The sequence below is a fragment of the Crinia signifera genome, chromosome 11, assembly GCF_055691185.1.
Source record: "Crinia signifera chromosome 11, ASM5569118v1, whole genome shotgun sequence".
In the NCBI taxonomy this organism is placed as follows: Eukaryota; Metazoa; Chordata; class Amphibia; order Anura; family Myobatrachidae; genus Crinia; species Crinia signifera.
This window is the reverse complement of record NC_139227.1, coordinates 27,684,623-27,712,242: the sequence shown is the minus strand read 5'-3', so window position 1 is coordinate 27,712,242 and position 27,620 is coordinate 27,684,623. Positions and strand designations below refer to the sequence as shown.

At 46.0% G+C, this 27,620-nt stretch overlaps 2 protein-coding genes across 4 annotated transcripts in view; one reads left to right on the top strand and one right to left on the bottom strand.

Annotated features, from left to right (window-relative positions):
- LOC146045031 (polycystin-1-like protein 2) overlaps positions 1-1,263 on the bottom strand; it is a 45,040-nt gene extending 43,777 nt beyond the window's left edge. The window contains exons 1-2 of the mRNA XM_083163729.1: positions 1,260-1,263; positions 1,055-1,171 (exon numbers count right to left, since the gene is read on the bottom strand). Coding sequence (XP_083019855.1) covers positions 1,055-1,171; positions 1,260-1,263 — 121 coding nt within the window. The remainder of the gene's footprint in view (positions 1-1,054; positions 1,172-1,259) is intronic.
- On the top strand, positions 446-26,523 carry DHODH (dihydroorotate dehydrogenase (quinone)). 3 transcript variants are annotated; one of them, XM_083163636.1, is made up of 9 exons: positions 446-466; positions 17,280-17,492; positions 20,215-20,414; positions 20,895-20,977; positions 22,598-22,785; positions 24,009-24,122; positions 24,630-24,783; positions 25,145-25,304; positions 26,167-26,523. In XM_083163636.1, exons 2-9 carry the CDS (start codon positions 17,382-17,384, stop codon positions 26,243-26,245), a joined length of 1,089 nt encoding a protein of 362 aa, XP_083019762.1. In that variant the 5' UTR covers positions 446-466; positions 17,280-17,381; the 3' UTR covers positions 26,246-26,523. The 3 variants fall into 3 exon arrangements, with proteins under 3 accessions (XP_083019762.1, XP_083019760.1, XP_083019761.1); XM_083163634.1 differs by lacking the exon at positions 446-466 and adding an exon at positions 1,109-1,327; XM_083163635.1 differs by lacking the exon at positions 446-466 and adding an exon at positions 13,026-13,144.
- The last annotated feature ends 1,097 nt before the right edge of the window (positions 26,524-27,620 follow it).

Here is a 27,620-nt window from a genome sequence, read left to right as displayed (position 1 = left end):
ACCTCTGAAACCTGCATTTTTACCTTTGAAGCATCCAATGCTCGTCTACACTTCCAGCAGAGCAGTCTCGGCCATCCGGAGAGGTGGCAAAGTCTACAGCATCCCGATCACAGAGGAGAAGTTGGCAGAGTGATGATGAGATTCGCGCTGAATCGTCATCTTAGTCCCATTCCTGCGCAGAAGTGTGGGGGCCACCTGTGTTCCAGACCCATGCCTCCCTACTGTGCCTATCCCACCTTATATCTCATATATTCATCTGTTCAATTCATGTAGCTATCTAAGTTTATACACACACACACACATACACACACACACGTTTGAAGAACATTTTCATAACTTTTCCTGGAGAAAAGTAAGTATGCCTTGGCGACATGTCTGTAACATGGCAGTACGGATTGGCCGGTACTTTCTCTCTCACCAATGCTTAGTACATAGACCCCATTAATAAGGATTACAGCCACAGACGGTAAGAATTCCTGCTTTACACATGTATTCAGGTCTGCACACAAAACATGACCTGGTGTAATGTATAAAGCTACTGTGATTTAATGGTAGCTGGTACAGCATATGACTGAGGAACATGCACCAGTGGCGGAACCTGTGAGTGGTGGGACCAGGTGCAAAAGTATCATTTGGGCCCCACACCAGTGGGTGACAGGGGTACAAGCTGCTGGTCTGGGCAACAGTGGGCCAGGGCCGGTCCACACATAGAGGCGCATCAGAACCCGTTCAGCAGGATCCACTGCACCGCAAAGAGGCTGTGTGGGGTAACATTCTGTCAGTGCTACCTATGGTATGTCGACCATTTCAATGTGTCGATCTAGTCACTGTCAACCATTAGTGATCAACCTAGTAATGGTCGACCATTAGCGGTTGACATAATGACTGTCGACCTAGACATTGTCGACCCAGGGATCAGATACCCCTGTGCATATGACATGGGAGAAATGTTTGTCGATATAAATAAAAGTCTAAAGGCAATGTGGTAAATCTGGGGAATTGTAATGTTTCTTGTGTAAAACATTTCACCTGATGGATAGGATTGTGATGTTACCTGACTGGCAGATGAAGCCATTTTGTTGTAGACATGATATTTTCTGTATTACAGCTGAGGGTGTTAATACCAGACATGACGTGTCCAACCCGACGTCCCCAAGTCCCAGAGCATCAGCTATTGGGAGAAAAAACAGCCAAACAATTTACTTGGAAAATATTCCCTATGAAACATAGTACACAGACGTGGTACACCTGCTAAATACCCATGGTCTCCTACCCAACTCTTCTGCTGGAATGCCACAATCCTTACTGCTTACCCATAATCCCTATGGTAAAAACACTCATTTATATTCCTCCTGGAAAGGTGAAAAGTGCATATTTACAGATAGGAATAACCGTACATCTATCACTGTCTTGTTTATAATTACAGATGTGAGGGTTCCAATGTATTTGTATCGTAAATATGGCATCTCATTGGCTATTGGCTCTCACTGGTTTTGGATAGCTAATAAGTTAAATCCGAACTTGCACTATTTTGTCAAAAAGCAGAATGTAAATCTCTACTTATAATCAGAAGGAGATTGTAAGCTTGCAGCAGGGCCCTCTTACCTCCAAGTCTGTCTGTTGTTACCCAATTTGTTTGATCACGGTCTACTATTGTAGAGCGCAACAGAATCTGCTGCGCCATATTTATTTATTTATTAACAGTTTCTTATATAGCAGCATATCCATTGCACTTTACAAAGGAGACAATGATACAACAAACTGGGTATTTACAGACAGTCAAAGGTATGAGGGCCCTGCTCGCAAGCTTACAATCTATAGGGAAATAGGCATTGATACACAAGGATAGATATTCTTTATTGCATAAAGTTCACCAAAATGCAAAGGTTCCCAGCAGTTTGGCCATGGGTCAGGAGGATGGAAAATGTGAAAAAAGAAAGAAAAAGAGTGGATATGTGTGGCCTGTACAGTGGGGATGTGATTAGATAGGAATAGTATATGAAGGTTAAGTGGCTGATTCTTTAATTTGATAAGCTGCCTGAAGAGATGAGTTTTTAGGGAACGCTTAGGCCGGTTTCACACACTCCGGCTCCTGCCGGACGGTGAAATCCCGCATGGCCAGGGACCCGTGCCGCACACAGTGGTTTATCATGGAGGGGATGGCCACAGCCCGGCAGCCGTCCCTTCCAGTGGCGGGATCCGGCTGCAGCCGTGCGGCCGTCCCGTGTGAATGGACACAATAGTGTCCATTCACAACTAATATGTGCGGCACGGCTCCCTGGCCGTGTGGGATTTCACCGTCCGGCAGGAGCCGGAGTGTGTGAAACCGGCCTTATAGGTTTGGAGACTAGAGGAGAGTCTTATTGTGCTTGGGAGGGCATTCCACAGAGTGGATGCAGCCTGAAGAAAGTCCTGCAGTTGGGAGTGGGAGTGAGTAATGAGTGTGGATGAGAGACGCAGATCTTGTGAGGAGCGTAGAGGTCGTGATGGAAGATATTTTGGGATAAGAGAAGATATGTATGTTGGTGTAGTTTGGTTTATGGCTTTGTGTGTAAGTAAAATAATTTTGTATTGAATACGGTGGAATACAGGTAACCAATGAAGTGATTGACAGAGTAGCTTTGCAGACGATGAACTTCTGGCTAGGAAGATTAGCCTCGCAGCTGCATTCATGATGGACTGTAGTGGTGAGAGTCTGTATTGGGGAAGGCCAATAAGGAGACTATTGCAAAAATCAATGCGTGAGATGATGAGGGCATGGATTAGAGTTGCAAGGTAAGGGCGAATTTTTAATATGTTTTTTAGGTGCATGTGGCATGATTTCGAGACAGATTGAATGTGGGGAACAAAGGCAAAGTTCATGGTCAAGGATAACACCTAGGCAGCGAGCTTGAGAGGTAGGAGTGATTGTCATTAACTACTATTTATTGGCGGAAATATAATTAATTCTGTTTTTGAAATATTAAGTTTGAGGTGGCGAGATGACATCCAGACTGAAACAGCGGAAAGGCATTCAGAGACACGGAGCAATACAGATGGGGACAGGAAAAAACAAATGTGAGGTGCACTATTATCAGCAGCTGGCAAGGGGTTGTCACTCCCCTAATTATCAAGAAGAATTAAATGGGGTGCGCCAGCGCTGGCTGAATAATTGGTTATCAGATGGTTGCATAATAAATAATATTTATTAACTCTACTTAAGATAAATGTAAAAAATCAATATAATAAATGAAGAAAATATACAACAAAATACATAAAAATTAAAAATAAAGGATGGGGGGGGGGGTGTCACCTGTGTGACATTTAGTGGTATACAATTGCAGGTTCATAAATCAAATGTCACGGAATATTCTATAGTACCAATTGAGAAAGATTTGGTACTTGTTTCCTAGCAGGGTGATTCTGCGTAATAAAATAGCATCGCTTAGCATGCCGTGCGATTTTCCTATGTAATTTATTCACTGTTATCCCCCCCCCCCCGGGTGGTGCAATCGCATTGCATGAAATCGCATTGCACCGCAAAATCGCATGCCACCCCGAAGCGTGGTGAGCACAGCGATTACGTTACATGTATTCCATGTCCGCTCGCTGCGCTCGCCACACTATATAAAATCAACTCCACGCCGACGTGGATAGTGGGGGTATGAAAAGGTCGGGAGGACGCATTCCGCTGCGCTCGCCACACTTCAGGGTGGCATGGATACTGGGGGGGGGGTGCCTCAATCTCATTGCATCTCATACAACTGTATAGTAAAGTAAATGGCATCACACCCTATACAGTTGCATGCAATCGCATTCGAATTTGCGGTGCAATGCGATCGCATGCAATGAGTTTGCACCGCCGGGGGGGATAGCAGTGTTAAATTACATAGGAAAATCGCATTGCATGCAAAAACACGCATGTGATGCAATGCGATTTCACTACCGTACGTAGTGAAACTGGGCGCCCTGCTAGGAAACAAGTACCAAAGATTTCATATTACCAATTGTGAATTGCTCCACTGATGATAGCTGAACATTGAAAGATGTTGGCAGCAAGCCTCCAGTAATAGGTATAGCCGGATTGATATTAAGTGATTGCTTTATGGTGGCAAGAGCTGATGTTATCCCCATGGTGACCACTTGCTCTCTGGTACGTCTCTCCTAGGGCACAACACTTTTGTTGGTAAGCTGCTCAATCAGAGGTCTGTCACTCAGGTGCCAAAAGGGAGGGGTAATTCTGGTTAGGAAAACAACATTTTGTATCCCAATTGCACACTGAGTGAGAGATATCTACATAATAATCAGATAATACAGAGATCTTGTTTGCATATATCTGCAGATATAGGGCTTAAGCTGCCCATACACGATCCGTTGTGGTCCGGCGCCGTTCTGTACTATGCGATGCGCGCTCCCGCGCATCACATAGTATGGTACAAAAAGTATGTGCTGCACATACTTTTTGTACTAGCTACACATCGTATCGGATCGCAGTGCATGCACAAGGCATGCGATCCGATGCGATGTGTACTATTTAAGTCCCAAACGGATCCGTTAAACGGACCGTGTATGGGCAGCTTAAGCCCCCAGGCCGTACGTCAAGGCATCTCTCTGCTCCTAGGGATCTGGCTAGGTATCCCAATGGTGGATGAAACTTGTTCCAGATTCAGGTGGTGCTCTAGCTTTCAGGAAACTGAATTCGCTCCTGACTAAGCATACTGATCTGGGGAAACGCGTTGAACATTTATACTTGGACCTTGCATCCACTGATGTCCTGTTAAAAGCATCTCTGGGACATGAGAGAGCACTCGTTTTACCCAGCAGGAACAGCCGCAAGTTGCAGTTTAGAAAATATGGAATTTATTATAGTAACAAAAGATGGACAGGCTCAAACATCCAGTCAGCGTGCGACTTTTCACCTATATGTACAACCTTGTTAGACAGTCACCGTAACAGCGGTATCCTCTATTTATCATAGCTATGAAACGGAAAAGTAGGGACAGCCATTATATACCACATAAAAGTCAACCTGCGAATCATCTTCTGACAAATACTCTAGAACCTTGGAAGTGGCAGTTGGCTTACCTGCCCACCACATTCCAACTAGACTGAAGAGCTCCATACATCCGCAGCGCTGCCACCTGGTTACCACGCAATTGACGCCAATAGTGGTCCGTTAATCGACTATCAGTCATACTTGTGAACTCTGGTTCTGAGTTAAACGCTAATGTATTTGCAATTGCGATCCTGTATCGGATGTGCAACAATATGCAAATGGCACAGACGCTTTGATTTATTTTGGCGGCTTCACAACTACGCTGAAATACACAGCGGTAGTTGCAGATCGTTTGCCACTAGTAAAGGGGCATACAGATGTGGGCTAAGCAATTTTGCTAAGCTATTTAGGGTAGGCGATTTCCTGGTGTCCAGATCTCCCGCGGGGAGCACATGCAGAGATTTGTGCTAAGCGATTTTTCTAAGTAATTTTGCTTAAGCACTGACTAAGTTAGCAGGAGAGAATTAATCTCTCTGAGCATACACACGGAGAGATCTGTGCTTACTTTCTAAGAAATCTAGTCAGATTGCTTAAAAAATAGCACAAAATCGCTCCGTGTGTTCGCCCCATCATGATGGCGCAGTTCGGCTGCAGGGTCTGAGACCCTAACGCCATGTTTTGTAGCCCTGAAAATGGCTGTGACACACCTGCGTTTTTGTTGCCAATGCTCTTTAATTTTCCTGAATGGGCTTGGACTGGCAATCCCACTGATTAAAAATCCTCATTGTGCACCTTGGTGTGGCAGTGGCGTGTGCACGGAGAGTCCATAATCAACTTCGTAAATCGCGGCATTGAATGGATCAGGACTTCTCCATACACCTTGTCCGGCTCTGGCGCAGTTGCCGATTTCTTTCCATGACGCGTGCACAACACTCAGCTGTCCAAAGGAGACCTTTAGCCCGGTTCAGTTACACCCACTTTACCACTCTCGATATTACATTATATCATACATCTTTAATGCTTTATATAACACGGTGTATCTAGTATTTGCATCCCGGCTATATCCTAATACTGCTTTCACATTGCAGAAACGGGTATTGATCCTGTATTCTTAAATGGGACTTTAAAACGGGTCTGAACCTTAAAACCTTTCACATTGCAGGTGAAAACCGTTTTAAAAAGCATTTAATTCCAAACCTGTTTAACCCCCAAGGGACACGTTTCAAGCCATAGAAATAGAGCCATTCACACTGCCTAAAAAACTGCTTTGAAACGTGTAGGAATCTGCTTTTTAAACGTCTTGAAATACCAGTTAACTTTAACCGGTAAATCAACTCTGGCACCTTCACACTGCAGCCTTAACCGTTTTAAAAAGGAAAAAAAACGGCAATATACCGTTTTAAAAGTGCAGTGTGAAAGGGGTATAATTCTCTGCTATATCCTAATTTATATGGAGTGCAAAAATATACCAAGCAGACACGTTATATATATATATATATATATATCTCACCTGTAGAGTCCTGCCCAACCCACCAGCTTGAGGATTCATTCATCTCCTGTGCCAGGAATGCCAAAGCTCCACTTGACATGTTAGCGAGGTGCCCTCCGCAAGCTGAACAAGAGTTTATTGCACCCCAAAAATGTGTCCTATGGCCCACAACCCAGTAACAGGAGCCCATAAAAGAAAAATACGTTCCTGGGCATTGTACCGCCCCACAGTTAACCTGTTGGCAAGATATAAGGAATAAACCAGAGAAAATAACTAGTATATGCATCCTAATCCAGACCGTATGATTTCCAGAGACAGAGAGATTGAGTGCAGACAAGACGTTAGGTCCCAAAATGTGATGTATTTATGAAAATGAGGGTCAGAGACAGCCAGCCAGGGAGGGAGTTTCTCAGATGCTTACCCTCTATCCAAATTCTGAAGCAAAGAGCTCCGTCCAAACAAAAACTGTCACTAGAACTTGTGTATAACTGAGCCTCGTAAGCTGTAATCAGGATTTGTATTAGAACATGCAAATGATTCCAACCCTTCATTGCTAAATTGCTAATAAATTAATCTTTCAATTAATAGAATGTTGGAAATCTCAGTCTGTGTTTGTTGTTGCCAAGTGAGAATGTAGGGCCTAATTCAGAACTGATCACTTGGCTGATCATTTTTGGAGCCCTGTGATAAGGTAGACTCCGCCCCTCCAGAGTGAAATCCCGCCCCTGTGCAAGACTGCAAATTGGTCAGCATGGCTGACAGAAAATGGGCAATTACCACCACCAAACACCAGCTTCCTGTTAGTTAACTTGCGAACGACCAGCCATCAAAAAAGTAGCAGGATTTTATCGCAGGACGTACTGTGACCATAGGCTGTGCCCACCCTTGTGAACACTTCCCTGCCACTAGCAATACCTTTTACCAAAAACTTTTGCTTTTTAGAACTGTATTCCATTAAAAGAAGCACCAATCAATCAATTATGTGTGTTTTGCATTATTAATTGCACTAGAGTCGACCGTTCAGTGGTGTAACTAGATAAATGTGGGCCCCATAGCAAAAGTTTGTAAGGGCCCCTATTTATCACCTAATGCTGAAAAATGATACTTTGACAGGCAAAGTGGGCTCCTTTCAGCTCTGGGCCCCATAGCAGCTGCACCCCCTGCACCTATGGTAGTTACGCCCTTGCGACCGTTGTTATATCACTACATCCCTGGCAACCGATTGTGATAACACCAAATTGCTGTATCATTACCCCTGATTAAGTAGTATTTCTGACGAAACGCGTTTGGTTCTTGTACTCAATCTGATGATCATAATTCTAACGATTTCACGATGGTGGTTTACCGTCACCTTTGAAGAAAACTACAAAGTTGACTTCAATGTTTTTTAAAAACAATTTTTTTAAACAATTTTGCATGGTTGGGTGTCCACGCAGTCTCCTTCGATGGCCCTCTTCAAAACTAAACTCCACCACATCTTTCAGATGGATTGGTTGGAGACAACCCTAGATAAGGAAAAATGTACAGCAAAATTCTTTGAAACCTGGGAAAGTTACATTGTGACCCTACCAGCAGACTTTCAAGAGAGGATCCAAAACACCTTACAACACACGGAGTGGTACGAGACGAGGAGACTGCTGGGAGACCCCCCAATAGTAGTGGTTTAGACGAGTGGAAACCTTTGAATTAACCTTGGTTGGGAGAGAGGGGTCATCAGGCTTTTACTCTCACCTAGATGGCTCGAAGGGGAGGAAGCCTCCATGCATGCAAATAAATAAGAAATAACAAATCACAGGAGACTTATTGGGTACTTATATATTGCCTTTTTAATGGAGTAGCGTACAGACGAAATTTTGAATATTGTTAAACTACATGATTAAGGAAATGTTTACAGTTCAATTGAAAAATTTGTAGAATCACTTTGTAAGCTATGCAATGTCTTTGAGATATTTGTTTTGCAATGCATTACACAATAATAAAAAAAAATTTTTTATGAAAAATTATTTTGGACAATTTCTGTGTTCATCATTTACTACACAATTAGCGCCCTCTGAATTTCTTTCTTCATCTTTTAAAACTGTGAATCCTATCTAACAGTGGATTCTTTCTGAGGTGCTGCTGGTATCTTATACTAGCGCAGTTGGGGATCCCTTCCTAGTCATATGACTACATACCTGCGTCATCCATATACGTTTTTGACTTTATTTGCATGCACTGTTACACAGAGTAATTAGAAGATTAAAACTGAAATAGGCAGGAGACTATGGTGTGGCAGAGAGACGTTTTATAGTGTAGCGAGAGCCAATAGATGATTGTAGACACTCCTGATTGACACACCCAATGGGCGGTGTTAGACATGCCCAATAGGTGGTTCTAGGCACATCCCTTTGACAGTGCACCCCCTAATAAAATGTGCTGTGCACTCCTATGACTGTGACCCATATGCAGCACATCCCTATTCTTAGTGCTCAATCTGTACCTCCCTCCTGTGGACTCTGGGCCACTGAGGACTGGCACTCTGTGCCCATGTAAAGCCCTGACCAATCAACCTCAGGAGCTCTTCCACTCCCCTACTCCGTCGTCGGCAAACTATGATTGGCTCACCATGGCCATCTTTCATTTTCAAAAATGACGCCTCCTGAATAGTTGGCCACTGTGAACTAATCGCGGCTCGCTGCTCCATCACCCCGCCTAATTGTATTGGCTAATAATAGACTGTGACGGAGAGGCAGTCAGACAGTGGAGGAGAGTTGAAGGGCTCCTAAAGATAGAAGACGCCTTGGAAGTTCTGGATGGGCGGCGGCCATGCAAAAGAGCACAAAGTGTACTCTGAAATGCTCTCTGTATTGTGTGGCTGTATCTAGAATTCTCTCTGTATTGTGTAACAGAAAATAAGTAACTGTATTACTGTTTGTTCTTATTTATAAGGTGACAGAATTTTTTTGCAGCCCTATACAAGGGGTAGAAATAAATACAGCAGAATTGCAGAGCATAAATACACTAGACCACTAGATAATATCACACAGTGGCCCTTATTCAGATCTGAGCTCAGTACGAATTTGTTTGGAAATTGGGCAAAACCATGTGCACTGCAGGTGGGGCAGATGTAACATGTGCAGAGAGTTAGATTTGTGTGCGTTATTTTGTTTCTGTGCAGGGTATATACTGGCTGCATTATTTTTACACTGCAATTTAGATTTCAGTTTCAATACACCCCACCCTAATCCAACTCTCTCTGCACATGTTACATCTGCCCCACCTGCAGTGCACATGGTTTTGCCCATTCTCCAAACAAATTTATACTGCAATCAGATCTGAATAAGGGCCAGTAGGTGAATAAAAATGAATGTCAGCTATTTCCTACAGGTCACGGATGACAGACGTTAGGGCTCAGTGAGAGTACATTTGCCTTGCGTGCTTACTGCATGTTATCACTAATGTGCTGTATGTTTGTGCTGCGTGTTTGCTGAGAGATCAGTACACAGACCGCTCTCATTAAGGTGCTGTACGATTGTGCTGTGTGTTTGCTGTCATTTGACTACCTGGCCTCACATTTGCAAGAAGATTAGCCGGATAATACAACAAATGTGACTAGCGGGTTAATCCAATACTATTTATGTGTCCTAACACCCCCCCAATCTCCCATACTCCCCTGGGCTGGGTCTCAGTCTAAAAAAATATATTATGGAAATACACCTTTTCCAGGGGATTCCCTGCAGAATAACACTTCACACATTCATTGCTTTCACATTACACGGTATAGATCAGGACTGCTGCTTTCACACTGCAAAACCTGCTTTGACCCGGTTTTTGAAACGTTTCTTTAAACGGGTCAGAGCAAGTTTAAACCCCTTTCACATTGCATGTTGTAAACGGTATATTGCTAGTTAATTACCGTTCTTGTACCTTTCACATTGAACCCGTTGTGAAAAGTACAAAAATGGTAATTATCCAGTAATATACCCATTCCCTGGTACCTGGTCTGCGCCCCCCCCCCCCCCCTCCCCTGGTACCTGGCCTGCAAACACCCCCCCACACACACACACACTCCCCTGGTACTTGCCAGCGCGTGGGGATCCCGCTGCCGGGGCATGGACCCCGGCAGTGGGGTCCGTGCATTGCTGGGGAGGCAGTGGGGGCCATATGGCGAATGTTCGGCGGATGAGAACTAATAGCGCTACTAGTTCTCATCCGCCACAGGGACCCCGCCGCACACTGCCCATTCGCCGAATGGACCACGCTGCCTCCCCAGCAATGCACGGCCCCCGCTGCCCAGATCCCCACGTGATGGCAAGTACCAGGGTGGGGGGCGCAGGGCAGGTACCAAAAGAGGGGGGGGGAGAGCGCAGGCCAGGTACCAGGGGAGGGGGGGCACAGGCCAGGTACCAGGGGAGGGGGGGCACAGGCCAGGTACCGGGGGGGGGGGGGGGGCGCAAGCCAGGTACCAGGGGGGGGGGGGTAATCGGTGTAGGATCCTAAATACCGATTCCGACCCGTTCACACTGCACATCCGTGTAGGATCCTTATTTTTATCTGTTTTGAATTACAGGTTTTCTTGAGCGGGTAATTTATAACTGGTGCTTTCACACTGCGGCTATAACCGTTTTGAAACGGTTAAAAATTTGAAAATTACCGGGTTATAGCTGCAGTGTGCAAGGGGTAAAAGTTGTTTGTAGTTTGGTGCAGTATTGTTTACTAGCTCCTGAGTAAAAGTAAATTACATTTATTATTATGTTTTTTGTAACCAAACAACTTATAAAGGGTACACACGGTGAGATATGAACTATTTTTCTATTCGATTTTGATTATAGAAGCAAAATCTAATAGAAAATCGAATGGTTTTTCTACATTTGATGCAGATTCGATCCCAATGCGCGCTCCCATGTAGTATAAATTAAATAGATAAAGGAGGAAGTTTACTAAAGGAAATTTGTAAAAAAATAGGTGTATTTGTATCCAGAAATACACTTATTTTTGTCATTTACTATCCCGAAAATACGGCAATTTGTATTCGTATTGATGTGCTATCACATAGCACATCAATACGAATACGAATTGCAGTATTTTCGGGATAGTAAATGTCAAAAATAAGTGTATTTCTGGATACAAATACACCTATTTTTTACAAATTTCCTTTAGTAAATTTCCCCCAAATAGTCTTGGCAGGCAAATCTATATGGTACAGATCTGTAATATAGTCAAATTGAATGGGAACATTTTAACATTGTTAATCAAACATTAGTATCATTGAAATCTTTTAGATTGTATGATACAGCGCATTATGGATGGACAGAAGTCGATGGGTAGCAACTTTTAATGTTCCCGGGTCAATGGAAATAGTTTTTCCATTCAATGCCGCCTTTTGATGCCCAATTTTAAGGTCTGCACCATTTCAATTCTGCTGGAATGGCCTAGTCCCCCTTCCGGCCACCCCGGAAAGAGGGGCAACCCTCCCGCAAAGCCGTCCGCCTCCCATGACCCCCCTAGACATGGGGGTCCGCAGGTCAAATGACGATGTTTTAGCCCCGCCCACCACAGCGCAATGCCTTAAAACGGCATTGCATGTCGGGGCGTGGCTAAAACATCACAATTGAACTGACCACGGCCACGCCCCCAAACAAGTAGTCACTCATGTGGCTCCACCCCACCCCTTTTTACTCCCGGGCTGGCGACCCTGCCCCCCTGATCTGGCTGCCCTCTCCCGGAAAGGGCAGCCAGAAAGTAGGTGCGCAACTACCATTGGCATACCTCCCAACTTTTGAAGTTGGGAGGTCGGGACGCTCCCGAAAAGGGGGCGTGACCGCGAGGAAAAGGGGGCGTGGCCTCACGGGGTGACGCGGACTCCGGCCACGCCCCGTTTTCGCCGCTCGTCGGCGCTGAATAGATGCTGTGCGCATGCGCACAGCGTCTATTCTCGGCAAGCTGGGGGGGCTCCCAACTGTCCCCCCCACCGCGGGACAATGGCGGCCCCGGGCGGGACGCGGGAACGTCCCCGAATATCGGGACGTTCCCGCGGAAATCGTGACAGTTGGGAGGTATGCCATTGGTGCAGCAGGTGCATTGCCCCGGGGCTCTGAGGACTAAGGGGGGTGCACAGCTGCCACCCACTACTGTGTGGCATATTGTGAAATTGTGTTGGAGGGCCCAAATTATATTTTTGCACCAAGGCCAGCCACAGACGGTGGCTAGCTAACTATACTTGGCGCAGACAGTGTGTAGCTGATGGACGTGGCACTGTACAAGCACAAATCATCAGACATTCCCTGCAGTTTATGTGTTGTGGTAGGATTTGATTGCATGTAAATAGCTGCACAAGATTCTCTTCACAGTCACCTCACCTGAAGAATGAATGCAACACTAGTGCTCTCTGCATCATGATTATACATTAAGCTCTCTACAACACTAATTACCACACTAATATGTCAGTACAATTGTGTACGCTGCAGAGCCCTATAAATATATTGCAATGCACGAAGAGCATTTAAAACCAATTAACATGTGACAACAGTGATGCCTTTACACCGCAAGCTACCTGTAGCCCAGTAGCACACATTTCATTTTCTGCACATTCCTCTTTCCCCACAGAAAAATGGCGGCCCGGGATTTTTTATCTGGTCACATGACCGCTGCCAGCCGCATCATGGCCGCAGGAAGCGAACATGCTGGGAACCCATGTGAAGGTAACTTTGTATAGCGGCGGCGTTTCATGTCGGTATTGGGTAGACAAAATCGCGTTTTCATTATGTACCGTTCCCATATGTCCTGTATCAGTATAGCGGGCTCTGGGGCTTCTCATTTGCTGGAGGACTACATAGCCCAGCGTGTGCTGCCATAGTGCATCAAGGTGGTTCTAGAGCTGCTGGATGAGTCCTCACAGCATACGCCATTATTCTAGTACCTTTATTCTACCAGCTGTAACTTAGGATCTGGCTTTCAATGTTGCTGCCTGTCCATCCTCCTGTGCTTGTTTGTGTAATGCAGTCACACCAGAGTGTATTATTACAACACTGCGTGCTGTTCCTGAGGGCAATACAATACATACCTGTGGTAGTAGTACTATATAAGTGTACTGTGTGGCCATTGCTATGTGGAAGGACACAAATACATATGTGGCTTACTATAACCTCCCTCGGGTTCTGCACATATTCCTTCATACATTGCAATGTAAATAAGATCCATAGATATCTGCAGTCCTCCATGTTTTCTCAGCCAGGACCTACAGATGATGATGATTTTGATTAAACTTTGTGGCTCATGGTCAATAAAGCTGTTCCATATAATTAATGCACAAGGATCATTACATCTAATTGCAACTAAAAGGCAATTAGTGCAAGTTATATAATTACACACTTAGGGTGAGATGTACTAAGCCATTAAAAGTGATAAAATGGAGAGTGATAAACCACCAACCAATCAGCTCCTACCTGACATATTTCAAACAGTCTGTGACATGGCAGGTAGGAGCTGATTGAGGTTTATCACTCTCCATTTTATCACTTTTCAAGCTTAGTATATCTGGCCTTTAAACACACTGGGTCAAATGTATTAGGCCTTAACAAGTGATAAAGTACCGTCCAATCAGCTCCTAACTGCCATATTACAGGCTGTGTTTTGTGAAATTACATTTACGAGCTGATTGGCTGGTTCTTTTTCACTCTCCCCTTTATCACTTTTTAACCCTTTCAGTGCCAATATTGCTGTGAGAGATCCTCAAAATATCCGCTAAAAATGCCAGCGCCTCTCACAGCGACTGGTCTTTGGGTGCAATATTAACTAAACTTCAATCATTTGACTCGGCTGTATTTATATATACTAATAGAACCGTTGCTGCGAGCGACACTGGGATTTTTAGAGGATATTTTGAGGATCTCTCACAGCACAGTTGTCACTCAAAGGGTAGAGGGGCAGATTTATTAAGCTTGGAGAAGAGATAAACTGGAGATAAAGCGGAGAATAGGTAAAAGGAGATAAAGCACCAGCCAATCAGCTCCCAACTGCCTCTTTCAAACACAGCTGATTGGCTGGTGCGTTATCTCCTTTTACCTTTTCTCCGCTTTATCTCCAGTTTATCTCTTCTCCAAGCTTAATAAATCTGCCCCTAATTCTTAATACATTTGGCCCATAGTTAGTAAAATATGTTTCAGTTAAGAAAAAATAACCGGGGGCTTGTTCTAAGTAATATTAGTAGGTTATATAGTAGCTTTGTAATATGAGTCTTATGGCTGAGCTAGCTGCAATAGCTTAGTACAGTGATGGCTAACCTTGACACTCCAGCTGTTGTTGAAGTACACATCCCAGCATGCCGTGCATCCGTTTTGCAGCGCCAAATAGCAAAACTATAGCAGGGCATGCTGGGATGTATAGTTCAACAATAGCTGGAGTGTCAAGGTTAGCCATTACTGGCTTATACCCCCTTTACACCAAAACGCCGGGTCGCACCCGGCTTTTTTAGACCCAGGTTCAAGCCGGGTGCGACCCGGCGTTTAGTGCAATTTACACCGGGTGGACAGCCCGGCCCGCACCCCCCTCCCCTCCCGGTGCTTGGAGATGACAGGATGATGTCATCTCCAAGCGCCAATCACCGCCGCCGCCGTACCTGGAACGCTGCTGGGGGCAGCCCAGCACTAAGGTAAGCTGCTGGGCTGCCCCCAGTCACCGCGCGCGCACCCCCGCCGCACATAGGCATCCGTTCACCTCCCTCCCCCGCCGCTGCTGCTGTCTGCAGGGTATAGCAGACAGCAGCGCCGGCTGTCAGTGTCAGGCTGACAACCCGTCCAACCTGCGGACGCTGCGGTCCGCAGGTTGGACGTTCCCCATTCATGTAAATGGGAGCCGGGTCATCCGACCCGGCGTTCCCATTTACACCGCCCTCTACCCAGGTCCTAGCCGTGTTCTACCCAGGTCAGGACCTGGGTAGAAGTCCCGTGTAAAGGGACACGGCGTTAGGGATTTACACCGCCGAAGATCCGGGTCTGACCCGGATTTTTCGGCGGTGTAAAAGGGGTATTAGTAACTCATGCTTTGTTTGGCTGTCTGACAAAGTTATGAGGTAAAATGTGGTGGTCTCTGATGTTTATTCATCATATGGGTCACATGATTATGTACAGATCTGGGTGCACGGTAGCCGTAATGTGACTGGGAGCTAACAGGTGGCTAAAGAGGTGCACTGAGATGTCGCGTCTTATTGGAGTGTCTCAGTCGTGCTACGGAAACAGTTGCTTACAGATATGCCCTCCCAGCGCATAGGAAACCATACTTGGATGGAGACTCTGCACCTGTAATTGGGCAGGAGTGTGTTTTGGCGGTGTGTATATAGACACCCAAAAAGCCATTATAGAGTCCCGGTCCTGCACATTCAGATGCGCGGATGGACTTTCGCAGATAAAGACGCAGCCGTCTCTAAAGCTGGGTACACATATATAAAATCATCGGGCCATTCTCAGTAACTCAGAATCAGCCCTATGGTGTACATGTCCTTTTTGTTAATTATTCTGATCTCTCGTTTATTCCTGTGTTTGGCATCAGAACAGACCAGAGGTGGATACTTACACAGAGATCTCTGTATTGTACAGCGCACATGGGGCCTGTACAGACAGCTGCTGTCGGAGCAGGCCTGGCCCCTGTTCTATAATCCGCCAGTTGCAATTGCACTCTGCATTTCTCAATATAGAGAAATTTCAGTCTTCAAATCAAATTTTTACTGCAATTTGGGCTATTTTCATGTGAATATGGTGATCAATCGAATGAAAAACCTTCAAATCGCATGTACTTGACATGAGGTGCGTTGTGATGCGCGGTCCCGTGCCCACTGCACCAGAGCTTGTGAGTCACACCGGCTGCAGAAACAATCTACTAAATGGCAGGCTTGGGATCGCATGCAATCTATTGTATGCAAAAGAACCTTGCCGTCCGGGAAAGTCCCAGGAGGCTCAAGGAAGAATTGCGTGGAACTTCTGAGGGGAGTAGTCGCACAAGTATATGCCAGCTTATGGCAATATTATTGGAATCAAGCCATCGTGGAGCATTAGCAGTGCATGTTTCCCATGTTCTCATAATGTCATATTAATAGAAACCACACTGATGGCTGTAAGACTGTTGTGCTCACGTGGCACCAACCACTGGGGCAGTACGGATGGTGTAATGGTTAGCATTACTGGCTCACAGCGCTGAGGTCATGGGTTAGATTCCCCCCCCCCCCCCCCCCATGGCCCTTACTGTGTGGAGTTTGTATATTCTCCCCGTACCTGCGTGGGTTTCCTCTGGGTACTCCGGTTTCCTCCCACAATCCAAAAATATACTGGTAGGCTAATTGGCTCCCAACAATATTAACCCTAGAATGTCTGTGTGTGCGTGTACATGTGGTAGGGAATATAGATTGTAAGCTCCACTGGGGCAGGGACTGATGTGAATGTTCAAATATTCTCTGTACAGCGCTGCGGAATCTGTGTGCGCTATATAAATAACTGGTTATAATAGTCTCTGTACAGCGCTGCGGAATATGTATGCGCTATATAACAAACTGTTTAGTGTTCATTTTAGCACCCGCTATCTTTGAAAATCCATGCAGCTCCTCTTTCCTGCCTGGGGTGTCGCTGTCTGCTGTGGTGTTTCTAGCACATGTCTGGTTTGCATATCAGTGCTGATATACAGACCACACTGTGCTAGAAGCACTACAGCAGACAGCGAAACCCCAGGGAAGAGGAACTGCATGGGTTTTCAAAGATAGCGGTTGCTAGAATGAAAACTACTGTTAATAAATAAATCAGACTCCTGTGAAATGCACCAGCAAACTAACTTCTTCTCTTATTCTTTCAGCGCCGATTGAAGGATGCAATCGTTGTGCTGGGAGGCGGAAGTCTTCTGTTCTCCTCCTATCTCACCGTAAAGGGGGATGAGCACTTCTACGCAGTGTACTTAATGCCAGCATTGCAGAAACTGGTTCCGCCTGAGCTTGCCCATACTCTGTCTGTAAGGTGTGCGGCTCTTGGTCTGGTCCCGAGATGTAGACAGTGTGATTTGCAACAACTGGTATGTGTAGGCCTTTCTGATGAAACTTATATATGTCATGTGTGTGTTTGTATATATTTCACTGCTTAATGTACTTATAGATCCCTCAGGATCATAGCTTTATCTCTGCGTCCTGTTATCTAAAGCAACGTCAGCCGCTTTCTGTGCGGAACCAACACTCAATAGAATGTGGCATATGGGCTGTTCCTAGGTAGCTCCTGGACTGCACTTAAATATTTCAGGAACCTACAATAGATGCCTTCAGTGGGGTTTATTGTGTAAGATGGGAGTTCTATTGAAGATAGGATGTTGCAATGGGCAACCAAATCATATCTATTAGCTTCTAGAACAGGGCTGGGCAACACCGGCCCTCCAGATGTTGATGAACTACACATCCCAGGATGCTTTGCATTAGTTTTGCTATGTGGCCATGCTGAAACTGATGCAAGGCATGCTGGGATGTGTAGTTCATCAACATCTGGAGGGCCGGTGTTGCCCAGCCCTGTTCTAGAAGGTGCTAAACAAATAATAAGTTGATTGATTGGTTGCCCATTGCAACATCCCATCGTAAATAAACCCTAAAGGCCCATACACACTTAACGATTTTCAGCTGAAAATCGCTCATTTTGGCCGTTTTGAGCGATTTTCAGCTGAAAATCGCCCAGTGTGTATGAGCCACAGATGGTAGACTAGCGATGATGCGCGCTCCCGCATCATCGCTAGCAAAATCTCTAGTCTGCTGGTTTTACCAGCATGCCAGCGATGATGGCTGATTTTATCAGCCATCATCGCTGAGTGTGTACGCCCCTCACGGCCGCCGGGCTGAAAGACTAGCCACTTTGATCCCGGCGGACCGCCCCGCTGCGTCCCCTTCTCCCTCCCCCTGAAGTGCTACTCACTCCCCCTGCTCCGTATAGCGCCGCACGGAGGTAAAAGCCGCCGCTGTCACCCCGCTCCCATCCGCAGAGGCGCCAGCACCTCTAGTCCCCTTCTCCCTCCCCAGCTCCCTCTGCTCGGTATATACTCGAGCATCGAGCTGTGTGCTGCAGCTCCCTGCCGGCTGACCAGGGAGAAAAAGCCGCCCGAATGCCTGGTCTCAGACTCCTTCCCGCAGCAGCGCTATTGATCAGCCAGTAATATATACATTGCTGGCACATGCCAGCAATGTATATATTTCTGGCAGGCCTGCCCACCAATGAATATTTATTAGCTGGTAATATATACATTGCTGGCACATGCCAGCAATGTATATATTTCTGGCAGCCCTGCCCACCAATGAATATTTATTAGCTGGTAATATATACATTGCTGGCACATGCCAGCAATGTATATATTTCTGGCAGCCCTGCCCACCAATGAATATTTATTAGCTGGTAATATATACATTGCTGGCACATGCCAGCAATGTATATGTTACTGGTCGACCCCTGCCCACCAATGTACAGTACATTGATTAGCTGGTAATATATACATGGCTGGCACATGCCAGCCATGTATATATATATTGCTGGTACCCCTGCCCACCAATGTATTTTGATTAGCCAGTAATATATATTGCTGGCACGGACCACTGCCCACCAATATTTATTAATAAAATATGAGGCGGTAACGTATGGCCCGCACTGTCTACGTTACCGCCACCATTGCCCACCAACGTACATTGGGGTGTATTCAATGCCGTGGGCGAGCGGTGACAGCGAGCAGGGCTTCCTGCTCGCTATCACTGCTCGCCCTGTCAATATTCAACTCACCCCCCTCATACTCCAATTCCCCCTCGCTCCGTTTTTTGAGCGAGGGGGAATTGGCGTATGCGGCTGCAGAAGCAGCGAGACTCACGGCTAAATACAGCGGGTTCACTCCCATTAGCCACGGGTATCGCTGTTTGGGGGAATCCTCACAGTCCTGTGATGGCGAGGATTCCCCCAGAACATTGAATAAGGCGAGCAGCCGGCGAGGGGGTTAAACAGCGATGATCGTTGTTTTTTTGCGATCCTCGCTGTTTAACCCCCTTTGCCGGCCGCGGCAAGTGGCATTGAATACTACCCATTATGTTATGGGGTTAACACATGCATTGCTGGTCTGTGTCAGCAATATATGCGTTACCGCCGCCACTGTCAAACGCCTCTGATCCCTGGTCATTTGCGGTCTTATTGATAGCAGACAGACATTTTGGAGCATGCCATTACCATTTTCTGTGAGTTCACCAGAAAATGCAGGTGTTCCCCAGCCATTCAGCCATCAGTGCCCACCTCCCCCCTCCACGCCCCCCACGGCCATCAAAGTGCTGAGTAGTCCTGGCTTACTTGTTGCAGGGGGAAAGTCATTTGATGGTGAATGGTTTCTCCCTACATGCACGGCTGCAAATGAAGTTGTGCACATGGGAAGGATTTCACTCTGGGTGGGGTGGCATGATTTCTGGGCTCCGAATATATGCAGCCCAGCGATCAGTTCTGAATCAGTACAGAAATGCACTGAAGAAAAGGGCCACTGCTCCCACCCTTGGAATTCAAACCCCGCCCATTATGTAAATCACCTTTTATATGAAAGATTTTCAGCAAAGTCTTTCACCTCCTGAAAATCTCTTGCTCTTTGGGAAAATAGCTCAGTGTGTATGCACTACTTTGGTGACAGCTATATCTTTCAAAGATTTTGGCAAAGTCTTTTGAAATGAAAATCTTCTAGTGTGTATGGGCCTTTAGATCCCTAATTTGGCCCCTTCTCAGTGAGTCTTTCTTTCTCTTAGGAGGTGACGGTACTAGGCCACAAGTTCCGGAACCCCCTGGGCTTAGCGGCTGGCTTTGATAAGCATGCAGAGGCTGTGGATGGACTCTTCAAAATGGGTTTTGGTTTTGTAGAAATTGGAAGTGTTACACCAAATCCTCAGGATGGGAACCCGAAGCCTAGAGTGTTTCGCCTTCTGCAAGACAAAGCGATTATTAACCGGTAACTAGACCCTGTGGGGTCACTCCTTTTCCCCGCAAGGACAATACAAGTGCGGCCACAAGGGGTGTGAGATCGCGGGCCGTCATTGGCGTTTACACAACACTTTGCACACTTGGATTTGGATTGAGCGCTATTGTGGATTTGTTTTGTAGGCTTTCGTTCATCATGTTACCCAAATCCTGACGGAATGCACCTGATTCTGTTTTAACAGCAACATTAATGTATGACGCACACACACAGAGATGTCATTTGGATTGATGGGAAGATGTGTGAGAGGCAGAATTGTGGGAATTGATAATTGTCATTGGGATTGAAGATCCCTATAATGCCCAACCCGGTCACTCTGGGCAGGTTTAAAATGAACCGCGTGCATGAACGTTTTTAATTGGTCTCGGCAATATGACTCCTGTATGCAGGTTTTACCAGTGTTTTCTAAATCATGTTTAATGTAAGTGCTTATGTTGTGTTTTCCTTCTCCAGATACGGGTTTAATAGTCACGGTATAGAAGCTGTTCACCGCCGACTGCTGGGGAGAGCTGAGAGACAGAAGACGCTTACATCTGGTCAGTGGAGCCGTGTCTCTGTGTGATCCCTATTGTGGCCATCCGTAACCCAGCACTCATATCAACGGGTATGGGTCGACCACTGAAGGCTTAAAGGCCTTAGGTCAACACCTGAAATTGGTCGACAAGGCGAGGTTGGAAGGTCGACGCAAGCTTTAGACGGACAGTCAAAAGGTCTACACATTTTCTTTTTGTCCCAAACGTCAACACCATCGACATGGACACTGTGCGCTCGGCATGCTACGGGCACAATGCCTCGCTGCACTTGGCACACTATCTTATGCCCCCAACACACCTTAGTGGTATGGTAGTGTATGAAATATGGCCTGTCGGCACATGTCGGCAAAAAAACGCATGTCGACCTTTTGACTGTGGACCTAATGCTTGTGTCAGCCTTGGGACCCTGTTGACCTTAGCCATGTCAAACTATTTTAGGTGTAGGCCTAAAGCCTGTTGACCTTCAGTGGTTGATCCAATCCGTGTAGACCTTAATAGGGTCGACCTGATGACCGTATTCCGACATCAACCAGTCTCTTGAGTTCTGTGTATTAGAGAACATCGGTCCATGGTACACTGTCACTTCCCAGTGACCTCTCCCTCAGCCTTTATCCTGGCTTCTTCCACACAGGCTGACACTTTAAGACAGCGGTGGGGAACCTACGGGCCGTATACGGCCCCCCGGAGCCGGTTTTTGTGACCCGCCTGACGGAAGTACAGCGAGTCTCATACAGGGATAATCTCGCGAGAGCTACCGACCTCTCGCGAGATTTCCCCTATATGACACTCCCTGCACAGCCGCCAGATCACACATACCGGCCACTTGTAACGGAGCACAACGATTTGTCATTTTTTTTAAATGGCCCCCGAGGCATTATGCCTCAATGTAAGCGGCCCGCGGACCCCAAAAGGTTCCCCACCCCTGCTTAAAGAGGAAAGATGTTTAGATTTAGGGAACTGAATCAATAGAAAATATTCAACCCATTACCGAGAAATGTTTAATTCCAAGAGGTTTAGCAGCATGCCCTTCATAGCTTTAGATATTTAGGGAATGTATTCTACTCTTATGCAGGGTACACACCAGGACGACACGCTCACGATGCACATCGTGAGCGGGTCGTCAGTGTCTCGTCCGACCGGCTCACGGTGACGCGGGGGTCACGACCCGTTCACGATGTGCACCGTGAGCGGGTCCGATCCAATGGCGACCCGCACCCGGCTGTATGGTCGTCATTCAGATCCTACCTGCAGCAGGTAGGATCTCAATAACGACCGACCGACCCGCGGCACTGCGCATCGGATCGGTATTGGCCCACACCAGGACAGAAAAGGGCCCAATCACCACACAATCTACATCCAATTGGTCGTAATTGGATCTAGATTGAGGGGATCGGGCCCTAGTCATCCTGGTGTGTACCCAGCATATTTAGACATTTGTATTAATATTCTTTTTTACAAATTTGATTGGTAGTCACAATAAATTCAGACTTTTTTTTTTTTAATGAATGACTTTACCGGTTTCATTCTTTTGGCCAAGTGTCACTTTATCTGAAGGTTTGTTATTTATGACACTGTGCTCACTTTGTATTCCTTTTGCTCTATGTTCTCCTTTCTTTCTCTTAGAGGGAATGCCGCTAGGTGTAAACCTGGGGAAGAACAAGACCTCTGAAGATGCCGAGGCTGATTACATAAAGGGTGTGCAAGAACTCGGACCTCTCGCCGATTATCTTGTCATCAATGTATCCAGTCCAAACACTCCAGGCCTGAGGGACCTGCAGGGCAGAGAGCAACTGCACCACCTACTGGCCAAGGTTGGACGCTGCGTATGCTCATCTAACGCACAGATTCTAATCAAAGTGTTGGGGCATATTTGCATGTCACGATAGGAGCCAGGCGTTGTCTCAAAACTTTATGATTAAGTAGACAAAAACTAGTTTAATTGTATGAGGGGATTGCAGTAAGTGTTAACATATGCAGTGCACAGGTAGAGCAGACATTATCTGGTTGTTAACTGTAATCTCTGAATAAAGTTTGTTTGAAATGTCGGGCACAGAACCGTATATGAGCGGCACTGCGCAGCGGAGAAGTCTGCATGGTCACTTCCTTCACAAACTCATTATGGAGCTCAACAGAGGCCACTGGAGAGGCATGATCGTTGGCAGGAGATGGTCCCTGGAAGATAAAGGATGACGTTGTTGCCATATAGGCCATAGATGAGGAGGAAGCCAAGGTGACCCTGGTTCAGTTGGAGAAGGAGATGGACATCTCATCCGGATCCATCCGTTGATACGCCACGAAAAGCTTGGCAAGGTTTATGCACGCTGTGTACCCCATCAGCTGACTTGAGGGCAGGAGGAGGCTCCGGTGACATGTTGCTGCTGTATGCTGGCCTGGTTTGATGGCGGTCATCCAATCTTTGTCAAGATCATCATTGATGATGAATCCTGGATATACAGTTTCGACCTCGAGACCAAACAGTCGTCCCTGTGGACCCTAGTTGCAGGCGCACTGCCACAGAAGTTCTGGAGTGAGCACGGTGTGGCCAAGCAGATGGAGGCTGTTTTTGTGGCCAAGACTGGCCATACAGCTACCGTACCACTCATGCAACCAATACCTGCCGCGAGTGCTGGAAGCCATTTCCAGGTCCCACCCACGAACTTGCGCTAACGGTGCCCTTCTCAGTCATTAAAAGGCACCTGCCCGCAGGTGGATTTCCTGGCCCATGAATGCATCTGGGAGCTTGGTCATCTGCCATACAGTCTAGACTTGGCCTCCTGTGACTTCATGTGCCCTCAAATCAAACACCAAGTATACATCGGATGCTGCGGTGGAGACCTACACCCAGGATGTAGAGAACGCATCTGCTTTGGACCGGTTCCACTGCATCGCCAAGTGGTTTGTGCGCATGTAACTTTGCATAGTCTCCTCTGGCAAATACTTGTGATGTTCTTTTTAGAATTTTCTTAAAATGTATTTTTGTAATTATAAATGTATGTGGCTTATATACCGCTTATCTTACCATTGCTCCCTCTAGGTAGTGACGGCACGAAACGCCCTGCCACGCGGACATAGACCAGCGCTACTTGTAAAGATAGCGCCGGATCTGTCGCTTCGCGATAAGGAGGACATTGCCAGCGTGGTGACAGAGGTACGATTCTAACTGGAAATGTCTATTATATATAACATGGGATTCCCTATTCAATGCTTTTTTTAAGGGGGTACAGATTGTGCTGTTGCAATAGGCATTATTGATAACAAATCACTTTACATCAGGTCTGTCACACCTGCAGCTCTGCAGCTGTTGTGAAACTACATTTCCCATCATGCATTGCCACAGTTTTGATATTAGGGAATGCTACAACAGCTGGAGGGCCACAGTTTGGACATGCCTGATTTACATCATCTCAATCTGTGCTTCTCAAACTCCGTTCTCGGGAAGTATGTTTTCTAGATCTCCTTGCTGAAGCACATATATGTTCATTACTGACATGCCTTTTAAAAAAAATCCACATTTAATTTTTTTGTGAAGAGACCAGGAAAACATGCATCAAATGTCAATTCTTTGTTGTCTGACCCATTGCTTGGGAGTGTAAGGCAGTATTTGGAAAGATGTCACCTTATTTACTAATGCTAACCGTGTTTCTGATCATTGCAGCTTGGTATCGACGGTCTGATTGTGACTAACACCACAATCAGTCGGCCAGCCACCCTCCAGGACCCCCAGAAATGCGAGTCTGGTGGGCTGAGTGGAGCTCCACTTCGAGACATGGCGACTGAGACCGTGAGAGAGATGTATGCTCTGACCTCAGGTGAGACCCACGGTGGTGAAAGTAGGAGATAAGTCATCAGTTTAGGCTTGTTGTGCTGCCGTGACACACCCCAATGTTTGCCGGTTATGGTAGCCACAACATTGGCGACTTTCCTGTGCATGGTGTAGGGGTACCGCCATGTACCGTCCCTGCGCATGATGTAGGTAGGGTGACCAACTCATCCCTTTAATCCGAGAATATATTAATTACACAGGTTCTGTGGCTGGCTTTCCCCTGGTTTTAAACTGCCACAGAACCTGTGTAATTAATGTGTCCCGGATTAAAGGGATGAGTTGGTCACCCTAGATGTAGGGCACATCACAGTTAATTGAATTGTGCTGAATACTTATTTCTCCCTCAGGTAAAGTTCCGATCATTGGAGTAGGGGGTGTCAGCTGTGGTCTGGATGCCCTCCAGAAGATCCGCGCAGGGGCCTCTCTTGTTCAGCTGTACACGGCGCTCACTTACCAAGGTCCCCCTGTTGTGGGAAAAGTCACTCAGGAACTGGGGAAGTTGCTCATGTGAGTGGTAGAGGCCATGTGCCAAACTGTCACCCTGACTGGAGGAAATGTACTAAGATGGGAGTTCTAATGAAGATGGAATGTTGCCCATAGCAACCAATCAGATTCTGCTTATTTAGGACCTATTAAAAGATAACACATAGGATTTAATTGGTTGCTATGAGCAACATCCCATCTTCAATAGAACTCCCATCTTAGTACATTTACACCTGTATCAAATGTTTAGACAAAATCCAACTGTGTTGATAGAAATTAACACATAAGAGGGTAGATCAGGCATGTGCAAACTATGGCCCTCCAGCTCTTGTGAAACTACAAGTCCCAGCATGCCTTGCCACAGCTTTGCTATTAGGGAATGCTAAAACTATGGCAGGGCATGCTGGGATGTGTAGTTCCACAACAGCTGGAGGGCCCCAGTTTGGACATGCCTGGTGTAGATGTATGAAGCAGTGATAAGGGAGGAGAAGCAACCAATCAGCCGCTCTGTATAACTTTATATTATGTAAATGATAGATGTTACTTCCGTGCTGATTGGTTGCCATGGGACACCTCCTCCCTTATCACTGCTTCATACATCTACCCCAATGACCCATTTTAACTATAGTGTATCTTCATGACATTACTAATAGATACTGCTAGCTGTCTGACCACACACGGCTTAGAAATATATATACAGTATATAGTAATGGTTATTGACTGCTTCTTTGATGGATAGGTAACATATTTTGACCCTTTTGCTGAAATACATCTGCACTGCGGTGGGGCATCTGGGGGGGGGGGGGGGAGGCGGGGGCTGTGGAGCGGCTGTAAGCTGAGTTTGACCAGTTACGCCATGACCCAATGTGCTCTGCTCTCTCCACAGTGAGCAAGGCTTTTCCAGCGTCTCGGAAGCTGTGGGTGCCGATCATAGGACACCAGTCCAGGACTCTGCTAAATCCTAAGGAACCTCCTGGTCTTTACTGGACTCGGCTACAAGTAGCCTTATGGAGAAGGCCACTCTGAAGAACACAATGGAAGAAGATGGGGTCACTGAGAACGGGACTCATGTACTCCCATTATTGGTACTGGCTCTCCCCTCAGCTGAAGTGTGGTAAATTAAGGTATAAGCCTCTGTGGTCGTGCCCTCACCCGGGCATGGTACTTGTTCTCTCTGAACTATAACGATCTTCTTAGCAAGACTGAGAAGCACCGAACAACTCAATAAAAATGTCATACATTTGGTTTATCTCCTCCTTTTTTTGTAGGTTTTTAGAGCCCTAAGATGTAAGTTGTACAAATGTTGCTACTGGCAGAGAACGGCTACAGACACCCAATAATCCCCACGCAGACCAGCACTGCGCTTGCATATGGGGCTCTAGAGTTTTGTTTGATCGCTTTCTCTTCCGTGATTGGTAAAGATGCTGATAAGTTTCTGCCCACATTTCCCAACATGCCCAATAATGATGATGTGTACTATGATGTCGGTTGTCTCGAAACGGTATACGGTCAACACTTTTTTTTTTTTTTACTTTTTATTAATTTTTAAGACATAACAATACAGTAAAGAGTTTCCGCAAGAAAGGAAAAATCTAATTTCACTCATCGTACTCAAGATTAGTATTCATGCGCATTGACAATGAGACTTGAGCATCCTTGTTACTTGCGGGATTTTGTCATTTCAAAATATACGGAGAAAGAAATACGGTTCTATGCGAAAACATAGATAGAGAAAGACAACAAAGTCCCATTTAGACGTAGACATGACAGAAGGGGGAGGGAGGTAGGGTTAACTCAATGACAACATACTAATTTTGGGTAGCGATGCATACAGTATATTGTAAGGGATTCGGTCTGGTAATATGTATTTTATTAGCAGAGGCGAGAATATTTTTGATGTGAGCGAGTGCCAATAAGTTACCTCTGAACTGTTGTCTCGTCTCTCCCCTGGAGTATAGGGGAGGTCTCGAAGGTCATAGAAAGGAGGAGTGAAATAGAATGAATCTTTGATTAAAGCTTTATATACTGTATGCAGTGTTGTCCCGCATTAAGCCTTGATTGTATTCAAGATGCACCTTGAGCCAATTCCAGAAGAGGGTTGACTCTCTATACCAAAAACGGCTATCGAAAAATTCCAGTATAAGACGCTTTGAGGTATTATCTAGTGAATGTATAAAACAGTCCCATTTGTTTATGTCGACATGGGGTTAGGTCAATGGGGTCATTAGGTCGACACAAGCATTAGGTCGAAATGGGGGGACGGTCGACATGGGGTTTTTCAATTATTATTTTTTGAGCTGACGTGCCGACAGGTGGTATTTCATGCTATAAAACCCACTA

What these genes read in the sequence shown, in the direction of transcription:
- DHODH (XM_083163634.1), top strand. Translation starts at nt 1,262, where the DNA reads ATGGTCTCCTACCCAACTCTTCTGCTGGAATGCCACAATCCTTACTGC. An exon ending in GCTTACCCATAATCCCTATG is followed by an intron (nt 1,328 to 17,279) that starts GTAAAAACACTC and finishes TTATTCTTTCAG; the next exon opens with CGCCGATTGAAGGATGCAAT. An exon ending in GACAAAGCGATTATTAACCG is followed by an intron (nt 20,415 to 20,894) that starts GTAACTAGACCC and finishes TTCCTTCTCCAG; the next exon opens with ATACGGGTTTAATAGTCACG.